Source organism: Pavona decussata, unplaced genomic scaffold, assembly GCF_977016875.1.
Source record: "Pavona decussata unplaced genomic scaffold, jaPavDecu1.1 SCAFFOLD_175, whole genome shotgun sequence".
Taxonomy (NCBI): domain Eukaryota; kingdom Metazoa; phylum Cnidaria; class Anthozoa; order Scleractinia; family Agariciidae; genus Pavona; species Pavona decussata.
Window position 1 is genome coordinate 2,039,016 of NW_028145586.1, and position 20,985 is coordinate 2,060,000.

The 20,985-nt window shown below is 41.5% G+C and overlaps 5 protein-coding genes and 1 pseudogene across 7 annotated transcripts in view; 2 read left to right on the forward strand and 4 right to left on the reverse strand.

Moving 5' to 3' along the window:
- Positions 1 to 1,573: 1,573 nt before the first annotated feature.
- LOC146463629 (uncharacterized) overlaps positions 1,574 to 20,985 on the reverse strand; it is a 52,331-nt gene continuing 32,919 nt past the window's right edge. Inside the window, exon 5 of the transcript XR_014856825.1 lies at positions 1,574 to 1,688. The gene's annotated coding sequence lies outside the window, so the exon portion shown is untranslated. The remainder of the gene's footprint in view (positions 1,689 to 20,985) is intronic.
- Positions 1,790 to 7,756, reverse strand: LOC146463630 (uncharacterized). The gene is made up of 3 exons (XM_085084134.1): positions 7,391 to 7,756; positions 6,483 to 7,088; positions 1,790 to 4,060 (listed from the first exon to the last, which is right to left on the reverse strand). The coding sequence occupies exons 1-3, from the start codon at positions 7,662 to 7,664 to the stop codon at positions 2,925 to 2,927; spliced, it is 2,016 nt and encodes a 671-aa protein (XP_084940260.1). The 5' UTR covers positions 7,665 to 7,756; the 3' UTR covers positions 1,790 to 2,924.
- LOC146463631 (DNA excision repair protein ERCC-6-like 2) lies at positions 9,761 to 14,184 on the forward strand. Of its 2 annotated transcripts, none has more exons than XM_085084150.1 (6): positions 9,761 to 9,815; positions 11,172 to 11,275; positions 11,715 to 11,843; positions 12,018 to 12,110; positions 12,782 to 12,997; positions 13,962 to 14,184. In XM_085084150.1, the coding sequence occupies exons 3-6, from the start codon at positions 11,820 to 11,822 to the stop codon at positions 14,076 to 14,078; spliced, it is 450 nt and encodes a 149-aa protein (XP_084940276.1). In that variant the 5' UTR covers positions 9,761 to 9,815; positions 11,172 to 11,275; positions 11,715 to 11,819; the 3' UTR covers positions 14,079 to 14,184. The 2 variants fall into 2 exon arrangements, with proteins under 2 accessions (XP_084940276.1, XP_084940275.1); XM_085084149.1 differs by lacking the exon at positions 9,761 to 9,815 and adding an exon at positions 10,044 to 10,173.
- The window catches only part of LOC146463632 (DNA excision repair protein ERCC-6-like 2), a 17,092-nt gene continuing 10,468 nt past the window's right edge, over positions 14,362 to 20,985 (forward strand). For both annotated transcript variants that reach the window (XR_014856830.1, XR_014856831.1), the window contains exon 1: positions 14,362 to 14,538. The gene's annotated coding sequence lies outside the window, so the exon portion shown is untranslated. The remainder of the gene's footprint in view (positions 14,539 to 20,985) is intronic.
- Positions 18,089 to 19,658, reverse strand: LOC146463633 (contactin-associated protein-like 2). The gene has a single exon (XM_085084136.1). The coding sequence runs from the start codon at positions 19,045 to 19,047 to the stop codon at positions 18,517 to 18,519; it is 531 nt and encodes a 176-aa protein (XP_084940262.1). The 5' UTR covers positions 19,048 to 19,658; the 3' UTR covers positions 18,089 to 18,516.
- Positions 19,690 to 20,985, reverse strand: part of LOC146463634 (uncharacterized) — a 1,785-nt pseudogene continuing 489 nt past the window's right edge.

The following is a 20,985-nucleotide window of genomic DNA, read 5'->3' on the forward strand; positions in this document are numbered from 1 at the left end:
CTCAATTAAATACAATAATGTTCCCTTCTTTTGCTCTCATTTTCGTTCCTCAGCATGATCTGGATAACCAGAATGAGGTCGCTAGCACCACTAGAAGTAGTTCTTCTCCCCCCAGCATGAAACCATTAGGAGAATTTTGCCAAAACAAACCAACGGTGAAAGTCCCAGTAGTCAGCTTTGAATCAGGTCTGTGACGCTCCCAGTCGAATCATTCTGCTTCATCCAGAGTTTTAAACATTGGTCTGATCCGGTTTGTTTGTAGATACGGACTCACAGGGACCCCACTTCAGAACAAGTTGGGGGAATTCTGGTGCATGCTGAACTGGGCAAACCCGGGGAGTCTGGGAAAAGCTAAGAAGTTCAACCTGGAGTTTGGTAAATCAATCAGAGAAGGGCAGAGATATGATGCAACCAAAAGATAACTGGCACTAGCCAGGAAACGTAAGTGTACACAGATAGTAAAGTACGGAGAATGAGGTCCGTCAGAAAGAAGCGAATCCCAAAGGTAGTAATAAGCGTTTGTGAGTCTTAGTAAGTGTTTGGAAGATAAGAGCGCAGCTTTCATTTTGGTATGAAATTAAAACCTTATTCCACGCTTTCACAGACCGTTTCTATGTCAGTGTGTGAGCTTCATTCAGCAAACGAAGAAATTGAAGCCGACACCAGAACACGTTTTTCTACCGAAATAAGAATCTCGATCCAGCACAGAGGCATAAGTAGCAAGCGGACTCGTATTCAATTAAAATACCATTTTATACGCTCCAAATTCCCTTAGAAATCCTACAAGTGGCGACTTGTAGGATTGGATTTATCAAAGCTAAGAAGGTATTTTTTTCCTTTCTTTCTATTTTCGATTTTCTACTCGTACGCATTCGTGGGCGGTCTATCGAGAATTACACCGCTCTGCAAGAAGCTATACTGTCTAATGAATCCCGTTTCTAAGCCTTGGGATTTTTTTGTTATTGCGTTGTAGAATCGAAGATCTTCAAGATAAAATTGGCAAATTCTTTCTTCGACAGACGAAAGACTTGATAGCAAGTCAGCTGCCTAGCGAAGGTACGTTCATTACAGCTAAGATGGCCTTCAAACTGGTTTGTCGAGTTTTAGGTTTACTTTTCTCTCATTCCAGATGAGTTGGTGGTGTTTTGTCCGCTGACATCATTCCAAGAAGACGTGTACCAGAATCTCCTTCAGAACCCGGATGTGGAATTGATCAGAAAAAAGAACTTTCCCTGTGACTGCGGCAGTGGGGTGGACAGGGGCAAATGTTGTTACATGGTAAGTACAGTAGAATCTAACTAATATGAAGCGGATTTTCCACCAAATGAGATTCAAAACTCTAAATTGAGCACGACCACAACAACGGTTTATGCCTTATTAACGAAAAATGCCATTGCACTAAATGTTCAAAATTGCCGGCATTAAATGTTCAAAAGTGATATCACTAGTAAGGGATGGAAATACAATAGCATGTTTACAACTGGGTACAAAAACTCTAAATATCAAATCAGTGGTTGTAATTTCTAAATAACATAGCTGGTAAGTATTTGTTCTTAAACGATTAGCAACACTGAGACGTTGCGAGATGCCAGATCTTTTGAAGACCTTAATCAGTAAAATACTTGAGATAATAAATTGTTGATGGCAAGATTAATCCTTACGGCATTAAAAACAAGACGAAGACAAAACTGCTGGATATACATAAATATAAATTTCCCGATATTTCGGTTTGGAAATCAAACCTTCGGGGACTACAGAAATAAATTGAGCAAGTACAATACGGTTATAAAAAAGTTAAAAAATATGAAAAAAGGTTAAGCTTATAGGTTAATGGCTAGATGGATTAAATGCCACTAATGCAGTTTGTCGCGTGTATTTAAACTAAGCGGCTCAAGTATCTCGGCCTTGTCAGTTAAGTGGGCTTCACGAGTTTTTTTGTAGAGAATCCCGCTCAAAACAGTCCGCCTGACAATGTTGGGCTGTAACGCTGAGTTACATTTTCTTTTCTTCTTTACTTGTCTTGCTCTACTGCTAGTGACGACAACTGCTCTTCTACAACTGAATTTCAACTAAAGGTCCGTTTAAACGGTTTTAACATTTCCTTCAACATACGTTCAACACGGTTATTGAACCAAATGTCGGGGCCATTTGAACAGGTCGTTCAACATTGTTGAAAGCTTGTTGAAAGTGTGTTGAATCACATTTCAATTGGTTTAAACTTTCATTCAACATCGATTCAACATTTTCTTTGTTCTTGAAAATGTTGAATGGCGCTGAAACCGTTTGATCATTCCGTTAATCCAACACTTGCCCAAAATCCGTTCAACATCTGTTGAACGAATGTTGTGCAAATGTTTAAACCGTTTAAACGGGCCTTAACGCTCAGCTTACGACGGACTCGAATATTCACAGTCAGTGGTTAACGATGATGATCGAGCTTTATGTTAGCTCCACTGTAACAACCTCAACACACCTTTGGTTAAATATACGTACTTTTTAACGAGGGTTATGCATAACAGTCTGTTCCAACTAACAGGCTTGTGGCCCTCAGATTCAGGATCGAATTGGAATTTGGGGAGCAGGGATGGCGCAGTGTTGAGGGCACTCCCCGTTGACGCCATATATGGGTTGAGTTCGTTCTTGTTTCGCGTCCCTGCTACGAGAAGTTTTCCTCTGGGTAGTCAAATTTTCCCGTTTCCCCAAAAATGTAACATTTCCAAATCAGTCGTAAATTACTATACATTGTACATTGTATCTGTGTAAAACTTAACTAGTGCATATAATTGTTCTTCTATATCAGTTCTATGCATTAATGATAAGCTAAAAAGGAAGTAGCAAGGATGACCTTTCTCACACCACCTTTCTTTCTTTCTTTCTTTTTTTTTTTGGTTACTAGTCAGGAAATAACGTTACAACGTCAAAAGCTATGCATGGCCATAGCACTTCAATTGTCCTAGTAAGTGGTAACCTTTCTGGGAGCCAGCAGCATCCCCAAACCTGAGCTGTTTAACTGGAAGACGTGTCTTGTCAGTGAGGAGACCGCCGTCTTCACGCCATACATAGTCATTCTTATCACAGTTACAACCATAGCGGGAGTCTGCACATGAGTTGGTCATCCCGCATGCGCACTTACCACTAACAGATGCTCCACCCCAGTACGTCATCTTAGTAGAATCACGTGAGACCCACCAGGCCTCTACACCTCTTAACAGCCTGGAACCATAACACTCATACTTGATGAACTGTTCACAGTGTGAAGAGACTCTGGTGAGACTCGCCAGCTGAGACAGACTCGCTCCTGTGTAACGAATATCACGTGAGTAGCTACCTGCAGGGCCATATCCATTCACGTACGTTCTGCTCTCACTGTTGTGACTGATGACTGTCACGCCAACTCCATTCTTGTCACTCATGTCGCAGCGCACTGTAAATGGTGCCAGACCTCCTGAGCCATCTGGATCAATGACGTAATTTCCGCTTACACTGCTGACGTATTTCCTTATCACAGAACAGGAAGTAACAGTGATTGGAGAATTGATTTTGACTTTAGCCTCTACTGTTGTCAGTGCATTAGTTGCTCTACAGGTGTAATATCCCTCGTGAGATTTCTTGATGTTTTGAAGAACGAGTGTTCCATTAAATAAAATACTTGAGTCTACAAGAAGTGAAGACTTGCCATCCTTTGTCCAGGTGATTGTAGGTCTCAGGTCACTCTCGGCCACACACGGCAGACGAACAGTTGAACCAATCACAGTAGTCACTTCTTTGGGAGGATGGACTTTGAACTGCAATCGAGAAACTACCGTGAGTTGAGCCAATGCTGTTGTTGATCCTAAAATATTCTCTGCCTTACAAATGTATGTTCCTCTGTCTTTCTTTTTCACTTTGTTGATCGTTAGGTTTCCTTTCTTGAATTCAGTTCTATTTTTTGGCAAATCACCAAATGACTTAGACCATGTGATACTCGGCTGCGGCTGACCAGTAGCAGTGCAGGCGATGGTGATGTTTTGTTGTTCCTGTACCCAGACGCCCTTGGATGACAATAAAATTTGAGGGCCGACTGTCAAAAAATACAAGATAAAAACCGATTGGACACCGAATATGGTATGCTAAGATTCACGATAAGGTTGATTCACTGATTAAGGTCTGGAAAAATGTAGGGTTAATCTAATGCTAAAAGGTCTCAGTGGTGTTAACAAGTGCCACCAATGTTCTCCTCGAAGATGCTGAGAAATGCCTACCGTCAATCCAGAGGCTCTGCCATTGAAGTCGCATGTCGGCAGCCGAGTGACAGCGGCGAGAGGCGAGTGTCCGGCGCCTCAAAATAACCGGAAAACGTGTCCTAAGGGAAGGAAAACCCCTACAGAAAACCACTGGCCCTCCAGGTTGGGAGTTGGGCGTGGGGCCAACAACTCCACCCCGTAAAAAATACCTAGTTACGGAAACCGGCGGCCCTATGCCCCACTGGGGGCTCAAAGGACTAAGAGAGAGAGAGGGCAAAGTGAATCTTTGTTAGAAATAACATCATGATAAGTTTTTGCATCATAGGAAACTCGGAAAAAATCCGAGTTCCAGATGGGATTTGAACCCACGACCCTTCGTGATCTAGTCGGATGCTCTAACCTGGGTCTTTGACTAGAACAGCATCACGCAGTCACATAGCCAAATCTATATAGGCCCATATGACTCATAACTGCATCGTATAATATTTACATTGCAATTAATGGCATTGTTAAACCTGACCTGCAAGTAGAAAATGTCACAAGAAACGACGCTGGGGAAGAAAGTGCGCGTTTGATGTAAATGAGTAAGACGAGGAAATGCATACTAAACAACTAACGTTGAACAGTTCTGTTTAGCGGCGCTTGGAAAGGAAGTACGCGTTTGACTGAAATGACAATCAAGGGCTCCTGTGAGCCAACTCGTAAATGCAGTACTCGCATCAAACTACAACTAAGGATTCGTGGAGGTCATGCGGGAATAAAATGTGACCGGAAAGGTAACATTGTTCGCATAGACTCGAAAATTAAATCGTATTTACCAAGAAAGCCATAAACTTAGCTTACACTGTAACAGATTGCAGGCCATGTGTATTCCAGGAATTCAATAAATTTTATAACATATTGGTAATAAACAAACCCATGTGCAGTAAAAATACACAACTAACGAGTCAAAGAAACAGCACTCTTTTGGTCTAGAATAGTTAAAATTTCTAATTAATGAATAAAAAACACTGCTTCCAAATTAAAGATTTCCCCCCAAAACAAACCTGAAGATAAAAATTTCGATGAAATTTGATCCTCGCGTTACATGGGCGAATTTTCTCCGCTTGCTTTGCTTGAGTTTGTTTACACAACATTACGCAGTTGTCACGTTTCATCAACGAAAATAGATTAACACATTTCGATGAAAAATGTGACCTTCCCGTAACATGCGCGAATTTCATCTGCTAGGTGCGAAGACATGTGTTAGTTTACACAAGATTACGCCGAGTTGTCACGTTTCATCAATAAAAATAAAAAATACACACAAATAGCTTTATAGATTTATTCAGATAGGTCTTTTTATGTCCAGGCCTAAAGCAAAAGCGTATAATTTTCGCAGCGAGACGACTTGCAAGCGATTTGAAGTCAATTTTGAAGCGAATTCATCGGAGCACGTTTTTCAGACATTTTGCAAGAACTGTTCGGAATACGAAAAATTGGTCTATTAGAATAGTATTTCAGTACAAATTCACAATCAAACCTGTAAATGTTTGTGTGTTGATTTCATAGAAGCACTGAAACATTATCAAGAAAGTAGGCGGCTTAAAACTTTATTTGAGATCCGCCAACTCATCGGGTTGATCAACAAAACTACAAAACGAAGAACAATTTCTTCGCCGTTAAGTTAATGCTTGAGTTCCACTGTTGAAACTGTCAAGCATTCCGTAGAAGTTCTTCTCTCGATTTACCGTTTCGAAAAGGTGTGTTTTCCTTCCAAAAACGCGAAATTGCAGAATTTTTAGTTTACGGAGTGACATTCCCTACATTACAATGACTCATTCACTGCGCATGCCTGGATGGTAACAACCCACCGACGACACAGCGGCAAAATGAGTGCGCATACTCGTCAAGCGTGAGCAATCTTACACGGCAAAATGGCGGCATTTTTAAAATTCCCATTGCTTGTTCTCATTTCGTGTGGATAGGCCCAAATCAAAATAAGGTTGTCACTTTCAGGAAAGGTTTCTTCGAACATCCTCCATCACATATCTTATTCAACAAAAAAATATTGTGGTAACAGGTGTACCAGGTGTGAATTTCGCGATTGAAGTGGAGCATTCGTAATCGATTCACGCTTCAATCACAAATCTCCGGAGCATGCGCACTCATTTTGCCGCTGTGTCCCCACCGACCAAGTGAAATCCACTTATCACGATATTTCGTTCATTGCGCATGCGCGCATTTACGAGTTAATAAAGAAGAAAATGTGCAACTTACATTGAACAGTTAGTTTAGCTGTGGCGTTGACTCTTCCAAACACGTTTTCTGCTCTGCAGCTGTAAACTCCGTCGTCTCCAGGTCTAACGTCCTTCACAATCAGAGCGCCACTGGGCTCAATTACGTGACGTCCAGCCGGAAGTGAACAATTCAGCTTAGACCACGTGACCTTTGGAGGTGGATTACCATCTGCTGTACATTTCAAGATGGCTGTTTGACTTTCATTGGCTCTCGTTCCAACTGGATGCTGCAGCAGAGAAGGAGCCGAGATGGACTGGCCCGGCTCACCTTTGGCGCCTTTCATTCCCGGTGGGCCCCTTGGTCCCGCGGGACCAGGTTCACCCGGCACTCCGAGATCGCCTTTAATGCCTATTGGTCCTTGAGGCCCTATTGGTCCATGTTTCCCAGGAGGACCTGGTCTTCCCCGTCGTCCTGTGTTTCCCTTTGGTCCTGGGCGGCAGAGCGTTTCATCTCTGGCACAGATTTGGTTTTGCAGCACAAGAAGCTCTTGTTTGATCAGCAGTTTCACTTCAAAAGCTGTTTGGACAGATTGCTGTGAATCATCGGGTGAAGCGCGTTTTTGTCTTGACCAGATGGCTTTATCACCTTGAAAATTTAAAATTAATATTTAAAGCTGCAAACGAGCTTGTGATACGGAAACAGATAAAGAATGATAAAATGATAAATGTTTACTAAAAACCGAGCCAAGGTTCAAATCAAATATTTGTCACGCTGTCTTGGATGAGAGCCACAATTCTCCGAGTTCCTTTTTGAGGTAGATCGAGAAAGTTTAAATTTTGGATTACAAATTTTTGCATAACTGTCTAAAGGAAACCGAGTTTAAAGACAGACAAGAATGCCGATACATTGTGAAATTAAAATGTTTTGAAAATGCCAACGACAGGAACCAAACGTACCTCTTGTCTCCCGCCAATGACCTTGTGAATGACTGCCTTGATCATCTTGCCATCTTCCGTAATTCTGCTGTACTTTACGAAGGATTTGTGTCTCTAACTGATCACATGTTGTTACTGAGTGTGATATCAGTCGATGTTGGTGTTGTATTCTGAGTTCCACGTGAATAAGAGCTATACAACACACAACAGACAACAGAAAGCCAGACATAGAACACAAGCTGCGGAATCTGTCTGTACGCTTTTCTTCTTGATGTTGTTTTTTCATTGTTGTCGCGACTGGCACGGCAAACTTCGGAATTGAAATATTTTCAGAGGACTATTTTGTCTCCTTTGCCGGCCTTCAGAGCAGTTCACTATGGTGTAGTTCGTGCTTAGAATATGTTAGTCCTTTCCTTTCGTGATAGGTTCACAGATTAACTTCTAAGAATCCACAATATATATCAGATCGTGTTTCTGCTTGTTCTGTAGATTCACTGTCACATGAAGCATATCATTTTACTGAGGTCAAACCAGTTCACTAGGAAAGAAAACAACTGTCGGATTACGCTTTTATCACGTCACTGTAAAATATCTGTTGAAATACAAAGGTAATTTGTCATTTATGAACTGTGATATCCCATTCAGTAGTTTGAAGGGTTAAAGACCGATGCGGTTTATTCCCTTTAGAGTATTTTGAAAAGTTTATCGATCTGACAAATTTTCAGTTTAGTTTCCGTTTATCGTGCTGCAAACGGATGTTCTTACTTTTGAGTCTGTGGATGAAATCCTAAAAACTGACCGACTAATCTGTCCTTTACTGTAGTACTGGCTCTTACTATTAAGTCTGTTGATATAATCCTAATTTGAAAACCTGGATCATTGGAAAATGTAATTTCAGGGTTTTGATTGGTCTATCAGCGATGCTATGTTTAGTGAACAAACCCCTTCTGGCGGCTGGTATATCGGAGGATAGGCGGATAGATTGTACGAAAAATAAACAGTTGAACGAGGAGCGATTAATTTTCGCGGGTTCTCGTTGGATAAGCCACGTCACGTAGTACAAAATTGGGCGGTGGTTATCAGACGATAAAGTCGGCCGCTTTGATAACAGTCTCCCATATTTTTGCATTACAAAGAAAGAACTTCTCAGTTTAAACTCTCAGTTCTTGAAATTCAATCGCAGTTTAGGAAAATCTATCAAAGAAGTTAGCTTGCATTTGTTTGGCTCCAATCACGCTGTGGCCTTAATCAGAGGTTAATATCAGCCATTACACCATGGCCAAGAAATGATGGCCATTAAATCGTCTAGTTGTTGTTCTTCAAAAATGAAATTAACAAGACAAAGCAAATTTCTTGCTTGCTTTTAATAAAACAAATATTCCACTTGAGCTTTTTGTATACGAGATGATTACAGTCAACTCAACGCTAGTCGCGTCATTAACTATATATAATCTCAAGTCCAACGCGCGCTGGTGGAATATTTGTTTAATAGTGATCATTCAATGAACAGCGTCTGACCAGTACTCAGGTCTGTTTAAAAAACCTTTACACCCGTAGTTTACAAGCTGAGCCGCTGGTTGAACACGGACACAAAAACAACCTCAATAAAGAATTTCAACACTTGTTCCTAAATTATCATTCTTAAAGACTTCTATCAATGTTTCTTGTTCTCGTTTTCTGTACGACCATGTAATAACAAGGGTAAACGCTTCATTATCGAATCTCTTTACCGCGGCCAATTTACCTTTAGTTATCAACTCTGTTGTTAAACCAAACATTCGTTTCTTCTCCCCACCGACGCAGCACCACAGTTTCTTTATGCTGTGTGTAGGTGGTTATAAGTTTTGGATCTGTGGATTACGTTCTCTTAAGTCTAGTGATTCTTTTAATATCTGTTGTTTTGAGGGTTAAAGAGGGTCGTGGGCTTTGTGGACTTTGTAGTACAGTTAATAACTCCCTTTATTGCGAACTCCCTCGGGACCGTGAGTTAGTGTTCTTAATAGCGAGTGTCCATATATGGGGGAATTTATTGCAGTCAAACATCTCTAATCTATTTTTGCTCGGGATTTAGCTACTGTCCATATTACCAGGGTGTCTGTAATAGTGAGATGTCCGCAAGTCAATAGTTGACTGCAGCTAGATAACATTTAATAAGGAGTTTGGTGTATCTCAATTTTTGTATAATTGAATATTCGTTTATCTAAATTACTTCTGATATGAGTTAGTTTTGTAACCCTATATTTTTTACACAGGATTTTTACACAGTAATAAAGTTTACCACTCACCCATAATGGCCCCTTTTTGCATTTATTTGCTTCGAATTCCGATTGGCTCGTTGCACTGTATACTGGATACTCTGTTATGGTTTTGTATTCCTTTGCAGATAAGTGCATGATTGAGGAAAATGTCACGCCTTCATCAAGAAAGAAAAAGAAAGGTAAGAATGCTGTAACTACCTCAGTCTGAGTGTAAAACATGGATTACACTATTGAGCTCAATCCACTGACATGTATTTGTTTTGTCTGTGTAACAGGGAAATTAAATGTATCAAGTATTCAGCATAACAGAAGACTGCTCAGCAGTGGAAAATCTAGAAACAATAGCAACAGTACTGTTGTTGTTGTTGTTGTTGTTGTTGTTGTTGTTGTTGAGGAGATTGAGAGAAGAAAGAAATGAAGGAAGAAAGCAACACAGACCTTCTAAGACACAGACGGCACCGGCCAGACCGTGCAATGCAAGCTTTAATGCAAGTTAGGATGACAATAATGAGTTTGGTGATGAAATGTTAGCAGATGGTAAGGTTCTAGTTTATGCTCATTAGGTTTGACAACAGAAAAAGTTACAGGAGGTTGCCGTGGGTTTAAATTCTAGCCTCACACCACCACTCAGGGTCTAAAAATAGCTGTTGATAATTACATTCTGCATTCTGGCTGTTGTCAACACATTTTCTTAGTTCAATGTTAAGATGCTGGTATTATGTCCTTCACCTAAATTAATTTTAATAAGAGTTGTTAAAGGACACACATGGCTGTGTCAAGAAGAATGAACAAATAGTACCTGGTGTTAAAATTTACTATCGTCCAAGGTAAACAACTTGCGATGAACAGCTTTATTGACTGTAAGGGGTGATGATTGTGTGATTATCAATTGTATAATCCGTCACTCAACCCAGAAATTTCTTGTGGATTTTATGCAATATTAAAAAATTAATTCTTGGAACACATTGGTAACTTCTCGCTTTGTACCATTAATTAGGCAAAATATGCATTTTCAGATTAACCCTCTGGCATACAATCAAACTTATACAGCTGCTCTGTCACCGTTTTACAAGGGGGGTGGGGGGGGGGGGGGGTTGGCGGGGATGGGAAGACTTTTCCTTGGGTTTTTGCTGACCAACACGTTTGGAAACGCTGATTTGCGACCTCACCACTCAGCTGAATTGTTAAGCAAAATTTAATTACATTTTTACATGAGATTTTCGCTGCATATAAATGCATTACAACTAGTAATAATAAAACATTAGGGAGTGTGTTCGATGTCGCCAGGCTCCCTCTCCTTTGCCAAGTTGCTGATGATATCATCCGCCCCTGCAAAATCTGTGGGGATGCCAGATATGAGTCCCAAGATCCATTCATTCACTCAACGTTGTCCCAAACAATCTCGACTCCAATCTGTATTAGGAGTGCGTTCTTCCTACGTCGAACGCAATAATCACTCTTGCCAGGCTGACCAGCTCAGATTACTAGCTGCTTAGTCAATTTTATGAACTAATTTCGATCATGTTTGTACCCAGGTTTTGATGATCAAGACATGGAAAGACCATCATTCACTCAGCCAGCTCAGTATCCTTCAGTTCCTTTGGTTCTTTCATAGCCTGATGCTCAACCGGTGATCCAGGTAAAAATACTAATAAAAGCTCTGTTAAGTTAGAACGGTTATCAATTAAGAGTCAAAAGTAAATCGTGTTTCCCTTAAGGCGCTCTGCGATTGGTTGGCAAAACTCGCGCCACTTTCTCAACCAATAAGAAAACAAACCGAAACCAACCGTGACTTCCTCGCACGCATTTTCCCGCCCTTGGCGCCGGTTGCATTTATTTGCTTCGAATTCTGATTGGCTTGTTGCCCTGTTTGCGTCTGTTGTGATTAGCCAGAGTAATTGCTTTGTTTTTTGTTTTACGACACTTGATTCAAATCGTCCGTTTCTTCTTCCTTTACCTCTCGCCCCTTATTATGATGATGGTGTTGATGATAAAGCGTCTTTTTACAATGTTTTCATCCCTGAGTCATCCTTTAGTGGAAGTCTAACTTGTGAGCCTATCTTTTCATTACACTGTAGGTCCCATCCACCATTAACCGTTATCTTCGAGATTATCAGCGAGATGGAGTTCGCTTCCTGTTTCAACACTTCCCAGAAAACACCGGAGCAATCCTCGGCGATGACATGGGTCTAGGAAAGACAGTTCAGGTAATGAATTTTATTTTCAAAATTAAAAAGTTGTTGTTTGAAACTTTTTAATTGAGTTTGTCGCGGGCCAGGGCCAATTCTTTATGTGCAGAGAGAAACAGCTGAAGGTACGGGGCGAATTGTTTGTGGGCGAAATGGCTTTGAACCAAATGTATTTTTGTAAGGATCTTTCAGGTTATTTTTTTCTTTGCTGCCGTTTTGGGAAAAACTGGAACAAAAGCTGACATATTCTGCAAATTCATGGATAGAAAAACCAAAGTACAACAAGTCAGTAAAAGAAGATTATCTGCATCCATTTCAACGAGCGAAACAAGCCACGGGACTCAGCGGTGCAGGGACCTTTTTGTTGAATGGATATCTTTTAGTGTTCATCAGGTCATCTTCAGAGAGCTTTGGTAGTCCTCGCACTTTAGGGATGAAACTTTGATGTATTAATTTCGTTCACGAATGTTGGAAGGTGTAAATCTACTAAATTGGTCGTCAGTCGGTGTGATGAAGGGCTGTTTACACCACACGGGAGCCTTCTGTGATTTGTTAACGCCTGTATAAACTACTGACAATTGCTGAATTGCCGGCCATTTGGCATGCGATCAGAGTAGAGCCCAAACTATGTCAGAATCGGTATACTGAGACTGCCGTATATTCACAATCCCTGTGTTCGAGTTTCATCGGAACACGGTTACAATCCTGAAAAAGGTTAAAAAAAAAAATACACCGTATAATTACGAGGGAAATCGGAAACGTTTGCGCAGAGATTCTGAAACCGCCGCCAAAAAACACTATGACTGTCTGAAAACACATTCAAAAGACGATCGACTATTTTTAAGGTCCTTTTTTCTCCTCAGCCTAGCCTGGTGTCCTACTTACGAAGTTAATCAACCATTGCACGCGTTCTTTGAAAGCACCAACGTATTATTATTATTATTTTTTTCTTTCAGAAAGAAGACGTTAGCCGCAAAGAGACCGGCACCTTTGTGATAGTCACTCCAGGCTCTGTGATGTACAACTGGAAGGAAGAATTAGAGACCTGGGGGCATTTTAAGACGGGGCTCTTTCATGGTAACACCAGAGAAGACATGTACACTCTACAACGTGCCTTGAGAGGACGACTGGATATGGTACTTACCACTTACGAGACTATGAGAAATCATTTGGTGATTTGTACCACAAAAAATAATAAGAACAAAAAGGGTAAAAAATGTAAAGACCCCCAAAGAAAGACCAGCCAAAATATATAAACGCGCGACATTCCCCTCACGCGTGTAATGTCTCCTCGCAGTAGGCAATTTTTGCTCGCGCGCGCGCGTTTCTCGCTCGGTTTACTATTCTAGAGGGAAATAAAGCCTTGGTTTCATTTGCGCGTAACTCGGTCGCAAACAATTGCAAACAGCTTACGATGGCTTGATCGCGAACAGTTTGCGTAAATGGAAAGGCCTATAATCTCCGAGCAATCGCTGATGATCGCCAATGATCGCAAACAAGACGCAAGAGATAGAAAAACGTTCTATCTTTACGTCTTGTTTGCGACGATAAGCAACCCAACAGCGAGGAAACAACGATATGGAAATACAATCGCAAAGTGTTTGCGATCAATTGGCGACGATATTTGTTCATGTGATACGTTTTGACGAATCAGGGGCAAGTATAAGTAATGAAAATGGCGTCGAAGTATGATTGTGGCAATGAAAAATATGCTCCTTAAAACAGTGTGAATTTAATGAACATATATCGAAAATATATCGGACCAGAATCGGTGACGTCTCTTGACAATTGTTCTCTACCTTTTTCGGCGCAACAGCTCCAACAGAAGAAGAAGTTGAGCACGACGCAAAAACCGTCGGTTTACAGACGCCATATTTGATTTTCGCGCCTTTTTTCACGATGTCACGAGATGAGGTTGGGTAAAGCAATCACGAACATTGAAAACAGAATCACAAAAAGTGAAAGGAATCGCAAACTGTTTGCGGCGTTGTTATGTTTACATGGAAACCAGGCTTTAAAAGACTCCTCGAAGTTTAAGACTTCACACTAATTGTCCTTTTTGCTCCCGTAATACATATTTGACGAAGATGTATTATATACATGTATCCTTCTTTTGTGCCTATTTTCGTTCCACAGGGTGATCTGAACAAAGCCAAATGGCTAGCGGTAATCATGGATGAAGTTCACTGTCTCAAAGATCGCAAAGCTCAGAGAACTATCGCCACTAAAGTTCTTAATGTCAAGAGAAGGTGATAAATAAATCCTTTAATGTACAGCGGTTGTATTAAATGATTGTTTTAGTGACACGCAAGCAAGGGCAGCCAACGCGGCTGGCATATGAACTCCGGCCTCTGTAACTATGAAGCAACGATAAGTATTACTGCTCCCGCTTGAATGGTGGGGGGGGGGGGGGGGGGGATGTCAATCCATCACAGGTTAGCCAATGTTAGGAAACATTGGTCTGATCCAGTGCCTATGTCTGCTGATTGTGGTTGCACAGTACCGTCTCTCTTTTGTATTTCGTTTGAATATAGATACGGACTCATAGGGACCCCACTTCAAAACAAGTTGGAGGAATTCTGGTGCCTGATGGACTGAGCAAACCCGGGGAGTCTGGGGAAAGCTAAGCAGTTCAACCTGGAGTTTGGTAAACCAATCAGAGAAGGGCAGAGATATGATGCAACCAAAAGAGAACTGGCACTAGCCAGGAAAAGTAAGTGTACACAGATAGTAAAGTACGGAGAATGAGATCCCTTAGAAAGAAGCGAAACCCAAAGGTAGTAATAAACGTTTGTGAGTCTTGGTATGTGTTTGCAACATAAGAGCACATCTTTCGTTATGGTACGACTGATTGAAACCTTATTCCATGCTTTGATAGACCGTTTTCTATGTCTGTGTGTAAGTTTCATTAGGGAAACGAAGTAGTTGAAGCCTACACCAGAACACGTTTATTTACAGAAATACAAATCTCGATCCAGCACAGAGGCATAAGTGGAAACGGATACTTATTCAATTAAAGAACCATTTTATACGCTCAAAATTCCCTTAGAAATCCTAAAAGTGGCGACTTGTGAGAAAAATAGTTTAAATAACAATAATTGCTTTGGCTTTTTCAAAGCTAAGAAGGTATTTTTTTCCTTCTTTGCTATTTTCAATTTTTTTCTGGTACGCATTCGTGGGCGGTCTATCGAGAATTACACCGCTCTGCAAGAAGATACTGCCCAATGAATGCCGTTTCTAAGCCTTGGGATTTTTTTTGTTATTGCGTTGTAGAATCGAAAGACCTTCAAGATAAAATTGGCAAATTCTTTCTTCGTGAGGGTTGTCCAATACACCCAAACTGAGTCCGATGGACGAAGGCTATGAACAACCATGCAGACTCACCGGAAGTCAGTTCGCGAGAGACTTATTATAAATACAGCAAAGTACAGTTGAGGAGGGGGTGGAAAATGTCGGCAAACGGACTCCATCGGATCCGATGGAGACGGGTTGCCGTCGAACGAGTCCATTGGACTGTCACGTGTCAGTTCGCGAGAGACTTAGTATGTATACAGCAAAGTATAGATGGAGGGGGGTGGAAAATGTTGGCAAACGGACTCCATCGGATCCGATGGAGACGGGTTGCCGTGGAACGAGTCCATCGGACTGCCGCATGTCAATTCGCGAGAGACTTAGTATATATACAGCAAAGTATAGTTGTGAGGGGGGTGGAAAATGTTGGCAAACGGACTCCATCGGATCCGATGGAGACGGGTTGCCGTGGAACGAGTCCATCGGACTGCCGCATGTCATTTCGCGAGAGTCTTAGTATATATACCCCATATATACAGCAAACTATAGTTGTGAGGGGCGTGGAAAATGTGGGCAAACGGACTCCATCTGATCCGATGGAGACGGGTTGCCGTGGAAATTACTGTAACTGACTGCTTAACAATTAAAAAGACAATATTACCTAATTTGGCCTAAAATCACTTGTCTGCCTTATCCACAACCAGTCACGATCCCCGCTTTTAACCCAGACCTAGCACCCGTCATACTGTGACTAGAAGCTCGGTGGAAAAAATAATACGTAAATAAGGCATAGAACTAATCCCAACAGTAACTCTAACCCCATTTCCAACCCCAAACGATATCAAACTAACATAAACGGGAAAGAATGGAGGGAAAGAAAAGTCCTACAAAACGCAATAAACGGAGAACGGCAACAAAAGTGCTGAGTAGAGTAAAATTGGGACCACGTGCAAAGGTGCACTCCTAAACCGCATGATAATACCGCTGGTCATGCAACCGCCTGCGGATCTGACCCAGGTTCAAACAGTAATGCAACAACAACAACAAGCGCTCGAACACCAATAAACGCTACCGCCGCGCCACCAGGGAGCAAAATCAGCAAACTTACTCCAAATCGTTAACTAAGTTAAGTTACATTTAACCCATACTCTCTTGATTTAACCCTATTTTAATACTTATTTAAACCTACTGATACCCAGAAAACAACAAAAAAGGTAGAGTTATGTACAGTTGAACTCAATGAAAGCTGCGCAGCTCAAGGAAAAATCATCGCTTATGTCTTTCTGTGTCACATACGACAATGTCACAATTGTATCTGTTCTTGGATCTAAGTAGGTTAATCCACTTCACTCTTTCAACTCATTCAGTTATTTCCAACGTAGTGTAGCTTCTATTCTTGATTAACAAAACTATTCTAAGCTTGGCATATACATTGCATTCCCATCAGCGCCCAAGTTTGTTGGGGGAAACTAATTGTAGGCAAGAAGACAAGCGCTACTTTTAAGTTATTAAGATAACTGTTATTTGAGTAAATGTACTTCAGCATTTTATCCAAATGAGAATCACGGGAATCACATGACGTAATTACGCCGGATGACCGCAGGGCAGACCGCGTCAAGTTTTCGGTCGGGTATTTTTATTTATTTTTTTCCTAACCGTAGCCACAAATGTCTATCCGCGTCAAGTTTTCGGTCGAGTATCTTTTTTTTTTTTCGTCCTCTGTTGTTGTCATTGTCTTAAACAAAAGGAGTCCAATCAAAATCCATTATCTGAGTGTATATCAGGAGGGAGGGAACTGAGTCTTTTTACCAGTCTGACGTCACATAGCTATTATCTGAGCTTCTTTTACAATGGTGGCCATTTTGTATACATGTTTTAGATTCATTATGACGTTTTCGGAAAGAAAATTATCCCTTTTGAAGCGGAAGTCGAAAGAATGACTTCTAAGAACTACTCGGCAGTATAAATGGTGAAAATTGGAGAGTTCATGGGTAAAAGATTGCGTTTTCAGTGATAGATTGTTTTGCCATCATCCTATAATAGCCCTGAATAGTGCGGAGGTTGAAATCGACTCTCTTACGTTTTTCAATGTTCCGCTGTTTATATTTCTAGACAGGAAATACGGGGAAAAGCATTTGTTAAGAAGAATATCTCGTGCTTTATACGGACGCTTTGATCCATAGATTTTCACCTTAAATTTGGTGACAGAAACCATTTCTACATTGATTATTTTTCATTATAACATAGTGCGCGTGCATCCCTATCTAATTCCTATTGGCGTCATCATGGTACATTTCTCAACATACGCACGGCCGTGCGTCCATCCGATGACGTGTGCAAGTCAGATCGGGGAAGCATGCGAGCGCTGTGCTATTACTGAAAAACTTTTACAGATAGACAACACCAAAAAAAATGTATATTTATAAGAGCTTGAAGCTTAATGAAACGTTAAGATTAAACTGACATGAGAAACCATTTTCGCCTTTTTTTCTTTACAGAGCACTTTGAAATTAATTTGGAACAAAACCTGTTTTCCAGGAATCATTTACTTTATTTTCACTATGTTATAAAAGAATTGGTTCATGCTTTTATCTGTGCATATATCAAGTTATGGATGCACTTGAGAAGTTTGGAAAGCATTCAAGAAGCTACACTAGAGGCTACGCCTCGAGCAACTCTTACGCTTCTCTCGTGCTCTCCAAACTTCCCGCGTGCATCCATAACAAGATAGACGCACGCTAAGCATGAACCAATTCTTAAATAGTAAACAAGAGTCAGATCCGTATCTGTAAGTGTTGCCCAGCGCCCAGCGGGGTCATGACGTTATCCAGTATGATTTCCAGTAACACAACGATAAAATATCGCGTAGCCTCTCTGAGCAAGACTATTCAATTATTTCAATTGGGCAGGAAGAATAGTTTTAAAAATCTGCGAAGCGTACAATGGGAATAAACTGAAGGTCACAAAAAGCATCCCGCGAAAATGCCACTAGGGGCATTTTGTTTATTCATTAAACCTGGATCAAAATAAATCTGCTCTCTCCTACAAGGGATATTTTTGTCCTCTATTGTTGTCGTTATCCTCAACAAGAACGGTCCAATCAGAATCCATTATCTGTGTGTTTCGCAATGCGGATAGGAAAGGTCAAGCTTAAGCTTAAAACATTACCTGTACGACAGACTTTGTCGAAATGATGCCTAAACGTTACCGAAATCCACTTCATAAGAAAATTAAAGGTTTCATTGTCAATTTTTACTTAAAGTTTTCGTGTTCATTCAGAAATGCTTTTTGTCTTCAACAATAATATTATCTTCTGCCTGTATATCAGGAGAGAGGGGACGGAGTCTTTCTACCAGTTTTACTTCACATTGCCATAATAATGGCGTTGTAACGCCACTGTTCATGCTATGCCATAGCACTTCAATTTTCCTAGTGTGTGGTAACCTTCGTTCCCATGGCCAGTATCTCCAAACCTGAGCTGTTTAACTGGAAGACGTGTTTTGTCAGTGAGGAGACCGGTGTCTTCTCGCCATACACGATCATTCTTATCACAGTTACAACCATAGCGGGAGGCTGCACATGAGTTGGTCATCCCGCATGCGCACTTACCACTAACAGATGCTCCACCCCAGTACGTCATCTTAGTAGAATCACGTGATACCCACCATCCATATGGATTGTTGTTGTAAAGTAAGACCGAATCAAGACACTCGTATTTGATGAACTGTTCACAGTGTGAAGAGACTCTGGTGAGACTCGCCAGCTGAGACAGACTCGCTCCTGTGTAACGAATATCACGTGAGTAGCTACCTGCACCGCCATATCCATTCACGTGCGTTCTCCTTTCACTGTTGTGACTGATGACTGTCACGCCAACTCCATTCTTGTCACTCATGTCGCAGTGCACTGTAAATGGTGCCAGACCTCCCATGCCATCTGGATCAATGACGTAATTTCCGCTTACACTGCTGACGTATTTCCTTATCACAGAACAGGAAGTAACAGTGATTGGAGAATTGATTTTGACTTTAGCTTCTACTGTTGTCAGTACATTAATCGCTCTACAGGTGTAATATCCCTCGTGAGATTTCTTGATGTTTTGAAGAACCAGTGTTTTATTTTGTAGAACATTTGAGTCTACAGGCAGTGAAGACTTGCCAACCTTTGTCCAGGTGATTGTAGTTCTGAGGTCACTCTTGGCCACACAGGGCAGACGAACAGTTAAACCAATTCCAGGAGTCACCTCTTTAGGAGGGCGGACTTTGAACTGCAGACGAGAAAATATCGTGAGTTGCGCCAAGGCTGTTGTTGATCCTAAAATATTCTCTGCCTTACAGGTGTATATTCCTCTGTCTTTCTTTTCCACTTTGTAGATCGTTAGGTTTCCTTTCTTGACTTCAGTTCTAGTTTTTGGCAAACCACCAAATGGTTTGGACCATGTGATACTCGGCTGCGGCTGGCCAGTAGCAGTGCAGGCGATGGTGATGTTTTGTTCTTCCTCTGCCCAGACGTCCTTGGATGACAACAAAATGCGAGGGGCGACTGTTAAAAAATAAAAGATAAATACCGATTGGACACAGAGTATAGTTTGATCAGATTCACGATAAGGTTTATTCACTGATTAAGGTCTACGAACGCACGTGCAGAAAGAAAATTGCTCCGATAAAAAATTCAGGTTAATCAACACTCATGAATGTTTGCCTGGTACAAAACTGCACGTAACAGGGAGGGCGTGTGTGTATAGTTTATTGCGAGCAAAAGGTTTCACGGGACTCCCTCTTTCAAGCAAGTTTTAGTGTTCATGCATGCCAAGGTTCGACAGTAACTATGTCATGACTTTCTAGCGATACTGCTTGACCGCGGCAGAAATGGAGCCCTGTTTGAATTCAACTCTGTTTTCAACGAAGGATTGTGTCTTGCTGTGTAATTTTCGATCGATTTTAAAATCATACTAAACCTTATATTTCGTTTTGGTGACTTGTGGTTAATTCGCATTAAGATCACTGGCATTAACCTGTTGTCACAGTTAATACACTGCAAATTAATGAAAGTGCAAAACCAGATCCTTGAAAACGCCACAAGAAATGTCGCTTGGGAAAGAGGTGCGCGTTTGACAGATGCAACTGAAACGACAAAACGCATACCGGAACAACTTACATTGTACAGTTAGTTTCGCGGTGGCGTTGACGCTTCCCAACAAGTTCTCAGCTCTGCAGCTGTAAACTCCGTCGTCGTCAGGTCTAACGTCCTTCACAATTAGAGCGCCACCTAGATCAATCACGTGACGTCCAGCAGGAAGCGATGTATTCAGCTTAGACCACGTGACCTTTGGAGGTGGATTACCATCTGCTGTACATTTCAAGATGGCTGTTTGACTTTCATTGGCTCTCGTTCCAACTGGAAGCTGCACCAGAGAAGGAGCTGAGATGGACTGGCCCGGCTCACCTTTGGCGCCTTTCACCCCCGGTGGGCCCCTTGGTCCCGCGGGACCAGGTTTACCCGGCACTCCGAGATCACCTTTCATCCCCGCTTGTCCTTGAGGTCCTACTGGTCCATGTTTCCCAGGGGTCCTTGTGGCCCGGGTCTCCCTCGAGTTCCGGGTCTTCCCCGTCGTCCTGTGTTACCCTTTGGTCCTGAGCTGCAGAGCGTTTCATCTCTGGCACAGATTTGGTTTTGCAGCAGACGAAGCTCTTGTTTGATCAGCAGTTGTACTTCAAAAGCTCTTTGGACAGATTGCTGTGAATCATCGGGTGAAGCGCGTTTTTGTCTTGACCAGATGGCTTTATCACCTTGAAAATTTAAAAATTTTAAATATTAAAAGGTGTAAAGGAGCTTATGATACGGAAAGAGATAAAGAATGATAAATGTT

What these genes read in the sequence shown, in the direction of transcription:
- LOC146463630 (XM_085084134.1), bottom strand. Translation starts at nt 7,664, where the DNA reads ATGAAAAAACAACATCAAGAAGAAAAGCGTACAGACAGATTCCGCAGC. An exon ending in GGAGACAAGAGGTACGTTTG is followed by an intron (nt 7,089 to 7,390) that starts GTTCCTGTCGTT and finishes TAAATTTTCAAG; the next exon opens with GTGATAAAGCCATCTGGTCA. An exon ending in AGCTAAACTAACTGTTCAAT is followed by an intron (nt 4,061 to 6,482) that starts GTAAGTTGCACA and finishes ATTTTTTGACAG; the next exon opens with TCGGCCCTCAAATTTTATTG.
- LOC146463631 (XM_085084150.1), top strand. Translation starts at nt 11,820, where the DNA reads ATGGGTCTAGGAAAGACAGTTCAG. An exon ending in GAAAAACCAAAGTACAACAA is followed by an intron (nt 12,111 to 12,781) that starts GTCAGTAAAAGA and finishes TTTTTCTTTCAG; the next exon opens with AAAGAAGACGTTAGCCGCAA. An exon ending in AGACTATGAGAAATCATTTG is followed by an intron (nt 12,998 to 13,961) that starts GTGATTTGTACC and finishes TTCGTTCCACAG; the next exon opens with GGTGATCTGAACAAAGCCAA.
- LOC146463633 (XM_085084136.1), bottom strand. Translation starts at nt 19,047, where the DNA reads ATGGGAGGTCTGGCACCATTTACAGTGCACTGCGACATGAGTGACAAG.